General features: G+C 35.8%; 1 protein-coding gene across 2 annotated transcripts in view; it reads right to left on the bottom strand.

Annotated features, from left to right (window-relative positions):
- Window positions 1-690: 690 nt before the first annotated feature.
- Window positions 691-12878, bottom strand: part of LOC113493131 (protein spire-like) — a 136057-nt gene continuing 123869 nt past the window's right edge. The window contains exons 4-10 of one of the 2 annotated variants that reach the window (XM_026870951.1): window positions 11059-11213; window positions 3892-4095; window positions 2923-2952; window positions 2219-2391; window positions 2010-2073; window positions 1395-1509; window positions 691-1149 (exon numbers count right to left, since the gene is read on the bottom strand). In XM_026870951.1, coding sequence (XP_026726752.1) covers window positions 1091-1149; window positions 1395-1509; window positions 2010-2073; window positions 2219-2391; window positions 2923-2952; window positions 3892-4095; window positions 11059-11213 — 800 coding nt within the window. In that variant the 3' untranslated portion in view covers window positions 691-1090. The remainder of the gene's footprint in view (window positions 1150-1394; window positions 1510-2009; window positions 2074-2218; window positions 2392-2922; window positions 2953-3891; window positions 4096-11058; window positions 11214-12878) is intronic. The other variant, XM_026870952.1, reaches the window with a different exon arrangement.

Below are 12878 nucleotides of genomic sequence, written 5' to 3'. Positions count from 1 at the left end.
TTACACATGTTTATCACTCTCATCAATAAGCCATCAATCATGTTTTCAAAGAGTATTCAGTAGGAATACGTTTTTGTATCTTGTGTCATCAATTTGCAGTAAAAAGCGTTGAATCCTTGAAATCCTTCTACGTAAAAGCGTCTTTTAGACCCAGAAATAGTATATAATACTGCTTAATATTTTACTGTAGGTACTATTTCCAAATACTAATTGAATTGTAAAACAATATCACATTAAAAAAAAAATCTCAAAACTTTAATTAATTATATTACAACTGGCCACATAATACTCTCTGTCCTGCAATAATTCTTAAAAAGAAAAAAGTACATGTGACCACGTTATGAAGCATTATTTTGTATTGTTATTTTTTTAAGAATACATGTGGAGTACTTTAATGCATGGCTGCCATAACAAGTACTTTATGCCATTGTGCGTTCGTGCGTTACGAAACTAGAGCAGCAGATATACAAGTATGTCTGACATAGGCTGTGTGATGCAATGTACTGTGAAAGGTGAATTAACTTGCTATCACTTTAAAGATAAAAACAATTTGATTCAATAATCAAATAAATTTGCCTCAGTGTCTAACAAGGACTAAAAAATCCAGGACTAATCCAGAAAGAACATAATTTGTTATTTTTGTTACAGTAATTAGATACGTGTTTTTTAATTCTATAACTTCATTAAATCATACATATTAAATGACTCATGTCCAGCTAGTAAGACGGAATAAGAAGGAACGTCACTAGTTGTAGATTACTTCTTTATTGAGTAGATACTATCTAAACAATTAATGTAGGTATAGTATGTAAATAAATAACCATTACAAAACAAAATCATATCAAAGAATAAAACAACACAAAACGAAACATTGGTTGCAATAAAGTCAGACCGTTCCTTAGTGTTGACTTTATCGCCTTACCAAGTAAACTACTCACAGTTGCGGACGAGTGAGTTGCTCACAACATTCTACAAGGCGCTCTTACTAACTTCTTAGCGAAAGTATGGAAATAAAACAAATACAATCATAATTTGTGCTGCGTTGTTTACGTTACTGTATAATTTACGTTTCAAAGGTAGAAAAATATTTTCAGAGTGTTGATTTGGGAACTTGGAAATCGGAAATGGGATTGAAAGCTTGGATTGAATCTGTAACAAGTAATCGGATTAGGGAAAGGAAGTGCTTGGCAAATAACAAGAGGAATAGGATAAGCTGTGGGATCATCTGTAAGTAGGTAATAAATGCGCTAAAGAAATCCATAATGCAGTCTATAATATCAACGACGATAGTTAAATGAATAACTTTTTCATAATATTAACAATAAACCACTCGCACCTGTAAATCAACCTGGAAAGTGTAAAATTTACAAAAAGAAAATAGTAAAAGTACTTACACAATCGCCTTGAGTAGGGTGTAGGTCGCAGTTGTTTGCCGACTTGTATGGACGCGAGGAGTTTCTCCCGAGGGGTCACCTCACGGCGAGGAGGTGGCAGCTTTCGATCTGATGCCTAAGGAAATGCAACATATTAATTTATCAATATTCTATAACCAAGAAATGTCTTAAGAATGCGGTAATTGTTTTCCAGAGGGTACAAAAAAGTCAGGACAATATTGTTTAGGCTATGCAATAAAATACTAGTCGTCTGAGGCACCACTACGTGTTAAAGTGATATATTATGGTTTTGAAAGCTAGACAGTGCAATACACAGCTTAGAGCGGCATCTTTCTCCTATTCTCGGAATAATATGAGTTTGCGACCTGGCAGTATGCTCCCAGGAGTTTTGTTCGGAACCAAACCGATCTCTTTTCTTGACGTTGTAAGGCCTCTGCGAATCTTCTACCACGACACCTCATATTATGAAGCAGACTACACTGTCTACTACTGGACTGCAGTAGTTTGGTTTGCCACTAGGTTAGACAATTTAATGAGAAATTGATTAACTGACTGGACGTTCGTTTTGTAAGGAACAGAGAAAAGATATATACCACATGTAAAAAATAAACTTACCTTTTTAAGTGGGGGTCTACTTCTAATAAATTCGAGTATCATTGCATGAGCGTCTTTCTTTACACTGAAAAAAAAAAACTACATTAGAACAAATTCTCCCACATTTAGGTTTATATTTATGTATTCAGAAAGGTTTCAGAGATATATTTTTCATGAGTCGTAAGTGCAATATAAACTCAAGTTAGTTGTTTTATTGAAATTTATCTTACCTCTGAGGTATCGCGCCGTCTACTTTCCTTAGCGTGTACCTCCGAGACCTAATGTCATCCATTAATATTTCGTACGGCGTTAGCTCGTACTCTATCGGTGTCCTTGAATAATTAACCTTCTTTAATTTGACACCCATTCTTAATTCGCCAATAACTTGCATCCAAAACCGCGCCTGCAATAATTAAGAAACAATTAGTAACACAAAAACCGATTGCTATAAGATTTCTTGCAGGCGTTTAAGTCAAGACTTCGCTGTTAGCAGAGAAAGCCCCAATGAAAAATTTGAAGCGATTAAAAGTGATTTTGTAATTTAATCTAGTTACTCTAAATGGATTTATGTCAGATGAGTTTATATATTGTATTGATCGTTAGATTGGGGGTTTGGTAGGTAAGGTCCTTATATTTAGGTAGATAAGCTTCAAATCATAAATTCATAATGAAGATTAATTTCCGCCCGTGAAGCCTTGACGTGGGGAATGTAACCTGCGGTATGTAGGTAATATTCAAATGTGACTAATGAACATTTGAGTGGCAGTACAAATAAATTTCAACGAGAATACAATATTGCGACATCTACATATCATGCAATTCATTTAAAATACCTACGTTAAATCCTAATTACAGCTGTTCAATAATGTTACCCATATATTTACAAACTAAAAGCGACAGTTTGACTACGCCATCAATTTTCCAGGTTACGTACTTGTAATGCTCTCCAAATCCTTCGGTTAGACTACAATTAGAGAGAAATAATATTCGATTACATATATGACAGAAGAAATGGAGAAGAGGTTAGTGACAACATTCAGAGAAAGAGAAACATAGTACAGGGTTAGGTATAGGTACTACATAATACAAGTCGCAAGTTTTTTTAAATCATCTGGTCCCGTGAGTCACATATGAACATATCCATCATTTTTATTACGAAGTCTATTATTGAGACAACACATTTGAAGAGATAAAGCAAGGTAAATTATTTTAGATATACAGTCTAGATAATATTTTCAAGTAGCTTAGCTTTCGAATTATTCTTATTTTATATCATTCTATATCACCATAAAACCTACAACTACATTGATTAAAGCAGAAACGGCTACCAAGTAGTGGTGTTCCTGACAATATAATCATTACCCGTACTATCCTAATACTTCTTACACAAGTTGACAGCATGCCTCAGTCCATTCAACCAGTAGTACAAAAAGCCTAGACGGGAAGCAGGAATACCGCGCATACATTAACTGGAGGAATCCTCATTACCGAGTGCCATAAATATTAACGCGTAGCCGCGAATCACTTGTGAATGTAAGTCGTTAATTATGCATTGCTGGGCACATTGGGAAGTACAATCACATACGTGGCTCTGGGAACGCTATGTAAGTGACTTTATTTTGTTGCTTTTGTATCATCGCTGAGGTGGTCTGTTCTGTCAAGGTTCAAATTTAGTTGCGAAGTCATTAAGTTCTGAAGTTTCAAAGCCGGAATAGCCTTTACCAGCATGCTACGAAGTTAAGTTCAAAGTAGATCTATCTCTCCTAAGAAGTCTTCATACGAATTCAAAATGATGCTGTTTTATTTACACCTACTTTGGTCCCAAATCATTCGTGGCTTTCAAAGTTGTTGTTTTGTCTAGAATTCTATAAAGAAATGGTTAAACAGTATAAGAAATACGTACCCAGTCAGAAAACCGTAGCGTATCGAGATGCGCGGCGGAGTCTTCAGCAGCGCCCATGTCCCGGGCACCTCCCACTCGGACCCTGGCGAGAAAGGAGGCAAGCTCCAGGGCCTCAGCCACCAGCGCGCGGCAGACGGCACGGTAGTGAGCCGCCGCGGCCTCGCGGGCGCAGCGCCCACCACCGCCGCAGTGCCACACGCAACGCTACGGAACGAAACATTGCTATAAGAATTTGTAAAGGCACTTAATACATGCAACTTTATTGTTGAAGTTCAAGCGAAAACTGAAGAGACTCTAGTAGTGTGTTCAGGCACTGAGATAATGGAATTAGGTATAGATTTTTAAGTAGGTAAATTTGTTCTGAGTAGTCAGCCATATTTCAACTTCAAAATACTAGAAAACGGCAGACAAACGAATCGCGGCATAATAAATTAAAAATATGAGTCACTTAATATTAACAAATAGATAGTATTGAGTTATTGAATATCACGATGAATGTCAATAGTTAATTATGAAGCACTTCAGCACAGTATCTAATTTGAAGCCGGTAGATTTTACTGGAATCATTCTATTATCAGTATAATCGTGGGACGTGTGACGTCAATGAGATTTCATTAATACAAAATGCATTTCATACAATTGGTATAGATATTATCTGCTTAATTTAATTATCTTTGACGCACAAATGAATAATGCTGTGATTGCAACGTGAAAGTAATTGTAAATTATTTTTGCGTCCTTATTAATTAGATGCAATCGTAACCTTGACAATAAAGGAAATAAACTGTTATTTGACAGCAACTTTAATACACAATTTTAGTGGCTCCCAAGTAAAGCCCCCTTTTTGGATAGGAACCGGAAAGTGTCGGACTTATACCGATTAAATCTAACCGACATGAAACATATTCCGTTCAGTCCAAGCGTGTCGATGCATAGCAATTCATCACGTAGCAAAAAGGATTCTTCCCTTTGGCTATCCCCAGAGGGATTAAAGAAAACTCCTAGTCATTTACTCAATTCTATAAGTCCGTTTCTACTTGAAAAATCATAAAATTTCAAACGAAAAACCAACGCAATAATTATCGCTTTTACAGGCGTGCATCAGCAATTTTATCAAATGCTAGAAACTTAGAAAGTCTATTAAATTGGCAGATCAATGATAATTATCAGGCTGCTAATTTGACAATTTAAATAACGTAATTGGCATTGGCATAGCATATGACGACATTTTATATGCACCATAAAATAAAATTAACGCTAATTACTAAATAACCTTGGTCTCGCATGTAATTAGTAATAAACATTATTTTACTACCATGCAATAGATGTCGCATGCATTTAAAGGTCTTTCATACTCGGGCGAACGCATGGCCGGGTTATTGGATGCTTTTTGTCTTCAGCGAGTCGTCGGATCTCTATCAATTTGTAAGAGATACTTCAAGCTGACTAAATTCGTTGTAGAGCATGCATTGTTTATCTAAGTAATATTAATATTAAAGTTAAATTTAATATTAAAAGTGAAGTGACCTGAAAATATATACTATAACATACTGACCATGTACGCAAGTAATATATTTTGATAATCCATCTAATGGGCTATTCGGTTTATACTTATTGGTCAAACACCAAATTGCACTTAAGTTTTATGGTCTAGTGTATTTAATTTTAAGTGACCAGTACCAGTAGTAACTGTAGTAAGTTACCAAGTACCAAAGAGTTCTAAATCCACGTCCTTTGTCTGTTGGGATATGATTCACCATGTCAAGGGCGTTCCGGAGCCACGAGGGCAACAGGGGCAAACACGACCACTTTCGCAAGAAGTCTTTGTCCGAATCAAAGACAACATAACACCGATTGGTCCACAGACACCCACGTAACTGACATTATCGTAACGCCACTTATAATCTATAAATCTTGAATAAACAGTGAATTATGGATCAATTTCTATCATGTATCTATTCTACAGTAAAGTTATAAGATTCAGTTTGGTCATTGTGTTAATGTGTATGAGTGCGTTTGGAAAAGACAAAATAAACTAGATATGTGATTATAGTAATCATATAATTTAGACTGAGTTTTGAGGTTTTTGCCATAAGGATATTTAACAATAGAAAAGTTCCTTAACTGTTTAAGTTTGCATCATGTATGTAAGAAACCGTCATATATAAATTTATGTTAAGGTAAGAACACATAGAAAATTACTAAAAAAAGAGAACATTTTCATAGGCAATACATGGGTAAATCATAGGCACGTCTAGCGGAAACTATTCAATATAATATGATGGTGACTTTCCGAGCAAAAAGACGAAGATTTCCGAAGACCTCCGACCTTATACGAAACAAACGAATACTAAAAAAACTTAGATAGAATGCAAACATGAAATTTAATATAGGTAATCGTCAAAGTTGAGAAGTAAGGAATAGTTTCCCTGCGAACGGCATGGCTGACGCTTCGGCGGCGCCATGACAGCTTCCAGTTGATACAGTTACCTTGTTATCTGCTATCGATGCCGATTTATAGAACTGGATGCTGAACGGAACTGATCTGTGTGTACAGTATACACTGTATGAAGGTATTTTATGTGGTACCAAGTTTCTAGTTGTGTAGTGTTAGAGAAATGGTTACAAACAATGTACCTACACACAGCAATAAGTTACATTATATCAAGGCAAAATTATTTACAGGATTTATATGTAACTACATGGTGTATGTTTATCTGAGACTTAGAGAGTCGAAACTTATTAAACAACTCATAAACTGATAAAAATAGTTTAGATTTTTTGATTGAACCTTGTGAAAGATCATAAAATTGACAAAACTGCAATTAATGGCAATTAACGTGAAATTCATTCCAGGCATAAATCAAGTTTATCAATACATTATTGTATATACCTTGTTTTTACGGCAAACTTAATAATAAAAACAGTGCATTTTTCAATAGATCTGTAACAATCTCTTTTTTTCGAAGAAATGAAAGGAAAAGGAACACTTTCCTGAGTCACGCGGTGATTAACTATGTTAGAAGTAACCCATTAGTTCAATCTTCGTGTAATCAAAGATCATAAAAATACAGTCGTGATCTACAAAGTAACATTTCAAAAGAATTCTAGAAAATGTTAGTAGAAGATAATTGAATTAAATGGAGATGTAAAATTATTGATTTTTTTGTATAACCTCGGCCAAAATAATTGCATGTGGAAACCGATTCAAGATTCAGAGATGAACTCTCCCGTGGATAAAGACAACCCTTAGACATGGATAAGAATACACATTTTTTCAAGTTACTCTCAGATCGTAAAACTTCAAAAAATAACGCAAACAATAAATCAGTCACCGAAACAATTTACAGCACAGAGACTCAGTACACTGCAGCAGGAAATACGTAAGACTAAGTGCACGTTTATTATTGATGAGTCCCTACTCGCCCTAGTGACCCACTTGCTGCCGACCGCTAAGATAAATCTTCAAAGAAAAGAGGAAATTGCGCGCCCCTACTTCCTATTGAAGCTCACACGACGTTTACAGAGAAAGGACTGCAAGTGATCTTTACACGTCCTAGCGTAAATGTTTGAGTGCGGTGTTTGTTTGTTCTTTTTTTCGTTAGAACCGCTGGTCGCATTTGAGTAACATGTAGATAAGGTAAAAAGCCAATTACTAAATTATAAATATCATAACAAGCCTAGACAATATCCCGCTGTTGGGATTTTTCTTCAAACCTCTCCGATTTTTTCACTTCTGACAAGACCCAAGAATCCCTCTATTTAACTTCTTTTTTTCAGTTCATCGAGGGCCACTGCTAGAGAAAGACCACCCCTAAGTTACGAACCAACACCCGGTCCTCCTCCTTTCGTTTCAAGTCTGAGCCAGCCACCTTTTTAGATCACCGGTCCAATATATGTTGGTTAAAATTACAGTAATAAAAGGAGGTTATTTCAGTTAGGATTCCTTCGAATGTAAGCCCAACTTTCTACTTCATTCAAATCAATGCAAACAGCTACTTTTATCGAATCAAAACAATATATTTCTACAAAAAATGTGTTTATATGTTATCGCACGTCACACTCACTTAAAAACAGAAATGCGGCATTTATAACAAAATTGTCGATCAACAGGTTTTATTTCTAGGTTAAATGATCATTGCTGCATCAGTAACCTCATTTTCAAACCAATTGTATGCAAGTAAAGCGATGGATATTATCCGCACGCTTACTACGACCTCAAAAAAGAGCCGGGTAGCATGGGCTTCAATAGGCAGAATAGTGAGCTAAATCGCTCTTACCACAGACTTAGACCTGATGGATCGCACGCCCACTTAAAGCAGTGTTGCAGAGTGGGAAAGAGACGCCGCTCTACACCGTGCGATGTGCCGTCTCGCTTCTACAATTGCAATAACACTACTTTAAGAGGAAACCGTAGGGCCCTAATAGTACTTTAAAAGGCCAAAGAATGCAAATACAGAATACCTACTACAAGTATAAAGTGCGTGTTTTACAAAGAGAATTTCACACGAGTTTAATATTACTAAAATTTCAATTGTGGGAATGTTTATTCGACTCCGTGAGTTTCATTACTTTATATGTGGATCAAAGTAATCCAATCAGCAATATTACTTTAATTTAATACAGTATTCTCTTTGGCTTGGTATTACTGCTGAATATTTGCTATGTTTAAACAGAGTTAATAAAATGAATTCGTATAATTAAAAGATCATAAAATGCTCAACTTTTTTACGTATCTAGGGAGCGGGTTTAAACGGTATTGTACGGTATAGAATGCATTGCTGGAGGGTAAAAAGTGTCCGCTAACCTCTTTGTAGGACGTGTATCTCTCCGATAGCGGGTAACACAATACTAGGCTAATCACTGGGCACTTTAAAATAAAGTCACATCATCACCAAGAAAAAAAAGGACTAGGAGAGTAAATGTGAAACAAACTGTGATCTATTTTCAATCAAAACAAATTTTCTCTGTTTCTTTTTAGAACGTAACTTCGTAACCAAAACTTAAGTAGCGTTTCAAAAGTAAACAACACATTAAAATTTTATGTCGAGTTTTCATTTAGTGTCGATATCATAACGAGTCCGTAATATGCTATCGATATTAGGCCATTACATTGCCTAATTACAGAGTTTAATGACAAATTTCTACCTAATACTACCAATTTCTCGAGAATTAACTACCGTCGTAAAACAAACGCTCAGATATTTGAGATCACACATCTTTTATAAAATTGTTAGGGTCGTGGATAACTACAACGTAACACTGTACAGAAATTACATAATTACATTGTAATTTTATAAGGGTCAAGCTAAATCATTTTCATTTCATAATTTGTTTTTGATTCTTCATATACTAAATACAAAAGTAAAATAAAAATGGAAATGAAAAATGATTGAACCACGTTTCAAAAATATTTAAGTGTATAAGGAAGTGGACAGCATAGCCTCCAAGGCTTTTGTTTAAATAAAATCGTTTATTTAAACAAAAAAAGTCGAACAACACACTGTACTGTACATTCAATGAGAAACCTTTTTAACTAAATGACACACAACATCCCAAATATATTCATTTATTATTTCACCATACACTAAATTCCAGCTAACAATTTCCCCATAGCGACTGACTGACCGTACCAGCGCGCCGAGACCTTTAATCGGCCATATTCACTTAGCCAGTCCACCAGGGCGCCATAACGACACCACTATACACTAATAACTTCCTAATACGTGACAGAGAAAGCAGATACACCATCATGTGACGCAATACTCAGATATATGGGAACAATATTATGTAGGTTGGAAGGGGTACTTTCATATGTTTTGTGTTCATGTAGAATATCGTTTAAAAAGTAAGCAGTAACGCCTTTTTTTCTGGGTCTATTTTTTCAGAATTTAAATGTAGAGTTATTTTATTTCATGGATCGAAAGTTTGAGGAGTTGGAGGAGCTTGTGGCTAAGCTATAACCGCATAAGTGAAGCGCTCACAGGTTAAGCAATGCGGTTGGTCCGTAGATGTGTGACCATTTTTGTCATAACGAGTTCCTTCCGTGTTTCGGAAGGCACGTTAAATTGTGGGCCCCGGCTGTTATTCCTACATCTTTGACAGTCGTTACAAGTAGTCAGAAGCTTGAAAAGTCTGACAGCCAGTCTAACCAAGGGGTATCCGTGTTGCCCAGGTAACTGGGTTGAGGAGGTCAGATATGCAGTCGCTCCGTGTAAAACACTGGTTTTAGTGTAAAACACTAATTATTTGAATTTATAAATTGACAAAATCTCAAATGTTCTGAAAAAAGCTTTCAGTACAATATGATGAGGTGTAAAATATCGGTATTTTGGTGGAGAACGCTTGAAGATTAATTTAGCCTTTGTATTTGTTTGAGATCACATACAATAAAAACATATCTTATGGTATTTGGTACCATATTTAAGTTTACCTATATTAAATTTTGATAACAAGCCTTTTCAATCCACTTACTGTTCTTATATCAATAACAACAAAAAAGCTCTTCTTAATCGTTTCCTATCTAAATCTATTGCGTAAGAATTATCTCCGGACTTATCTCAGGACTGTCATTACATCACACTTGTGCATCATCTTATCCGATCTGAATAAACTTTAATAGGCTGGTGACATGTTATTTGGGGCTTTGTCATCGACGGCAATGAGCACACAGCCTTATTCCTTGGATAAAGCCTCCGGTGTGAGAGAAAGTTGATAGTGTGAATGACACTTTATTTGAAAATAAAAACTAGGAACAATCAATGTCGCTTTTGAGCAACTGATATTAAAAAGCTGTTTTGGTACTTTATTGCCTTTTAATAAAGCACTGTCTAATAGTGCAAAACATAGTCTAGATTTTACATTAGACCGAAATACCCGCAAATCTGTTTGGAAATATAATTAAAAAAACAGTAAGCAATTTCATTAATATCCTTTTTATTACTAACCACAATGCTTAAGATTTATAAGTACACTCGGAACAAATTTTATTTAAAAATAAAACCTACATATATAGCTTGCTCCGAAATTGCCAACAAAATCATGCGACTGATCGATACGTCAATAAGAAATACGAGCTTTTTCTTCCTAGTCTCAAATTATACCAACTTCAGCACATTATATTGACATATAAATAAAAATATTACATAAATATAGGTACCAGCTTACCTCAACGACATCCTTGAGCATGAAACGCCTGCGCCGGCGCCGCCGCCGAGGCGCGGGCTCTGAATCTCGTTCGATACCCTCGTCGTCGGTGTCGGCGCGCCCTCCCTCTGATGTCTCCGAACCCTCGGATAACACGCCGCATTCTTCATCCTCATCTGGAAACGGAGGCAAGGTTATAATAAATTATCATATAGAACTCAGGACTTTAGAATGCACGGATAGCCGAGTGGTTGAGGTCACCAGTTTTTGAGAATAAGAATAAGAAAAGCCTACAACAACACGAAGTCAGAAAGATGTCGAACCATGCTACAATTGTTTTAGACTAGGCTGGAAGAACCGCTAGAAAAACAGACCCAGCAGAGGAATTTATTTAAAATATATTTAAGTACGACTTTTCCCACATAGTATGTAATTTAATAGCTGGGAAAAGGTCCGCAACCGTATATTTCAGCCTGTTTGATCATTAGTCACTCGTTATTTGTTTCAAAGTATTGCTGTGAAACTTTTAATGAATAAAGCTCAGATATACTGGGCTACTGCTTCAGAAGCTGCCCTTTTCAATACGGTTAAAGTATAAGAAACTTTCTTCGAAACAAAATTTAAAACTATACTCCTTTATAATTAAAGAGCAACTAAAATTACTCATCATCGTAAACTCAAACTGCACCCAGATTTCTTGTTTCATGTAATTTGGGACAAGACAGTCTCGGTAGTTTGTCAGCAATAAGGTAAGATGGGCCATTCGCTAGATTGCTAGAACTTTGATCGTGAGTCGCTAAGTTTTTTTCCAAGAACAGGGACAGCTTGGCTGTAACTAAAAACTAAAGCACTCACTAACTCAAAACTACCTTAGTTTCATTATACAGCATCTACATTGTATTTCTCTTCTCCTATATCATTCCAAACAAGATTTTGTCAATAGATTAGTATCATCATTGACATTTCATATGCCTAAAATCAATCCAGCATAAAAAGAAACGAACCCTGAAAGCGTATTCATTGTATCATCATCATAGTCTTTGTTGATGGATCTTGGTCAGATTAATCAAAATTCTAATACCCACAATATTGCAGCAGCCTTATCAGTAAATGTAAAACAAATATAATTAAAATCATACTGGTCTCAGCCCACGTGTGGTCATATTGCACAGCGCGCTCACGACCTGTCACTCGGCCGCTCAGTATCGGCGCTGTATCAACGTCGACGCGTTGATAGACTTGCGCAAGCGCATATTTGCGAGACGCGAGCTTTGAGGCGCCGCGCCGCCGCTGACCAATCGCCAGCTGGCGCTTGACATTTGACATTGAACGCGGATTATATGTCAATGGTCAGTTATTAGGGCTAGTAAAAATAAATTTAATGTAAGTTTTCTATTTTTGCGATGTACGTTGAACTTATGATACTTTGGATTAAAAGTTTCCTAATTGACTGCCTTGGTCTCGATGCCTCATTTCTTTTAAGTGAATAGCATCAAGGGATTAAGCCAATATATATATTTTCATGACTCAACTTGATCGATCTTTCGCAATCATTAAAACAGACATACATATTTGAAAGTTTCGTATGTCTTTTCGGTTAAATAACATACATTCGGAGTCTACCTTTCATTGAAATACACATCAAATTTTAGGGCGCATCCAAGCCTAATGATAAAGTACATAAAGATATCAAGATAAATAAAATTAGAAAGTTCCAATCTACACGTTTATCAGTGAAACGATTAATTTGTCTTATAAATTCTAATTAAATAGATATGACTACTTAAAAGTAACAACCCTAGCGGTAAGTGCTATTATAGATAGATATCACGATTTTTATA

The sequence above is a fragment of the Trichoplusia ni genome, chromosome 4 (assembly GCF_003590095.1).
Source record: "Trichoplusia ni isolate ovarian cell line Hi5 chromosome 4, tn1, whole genome shotgun sequence".
In the NCBI taxonomy this organism is placed as follows: Eukaryota; Metazoa; Arthropoda; class Insecta; order Lepidoptera; family Noctuidae; genus Trichoplusia; species Trichoplusia ni.
The sequence above is the reverse complement of the archived record's forward strand: the minus strand, read 5'-3'. Positions and strand labels throughout refer to the sequence as shown.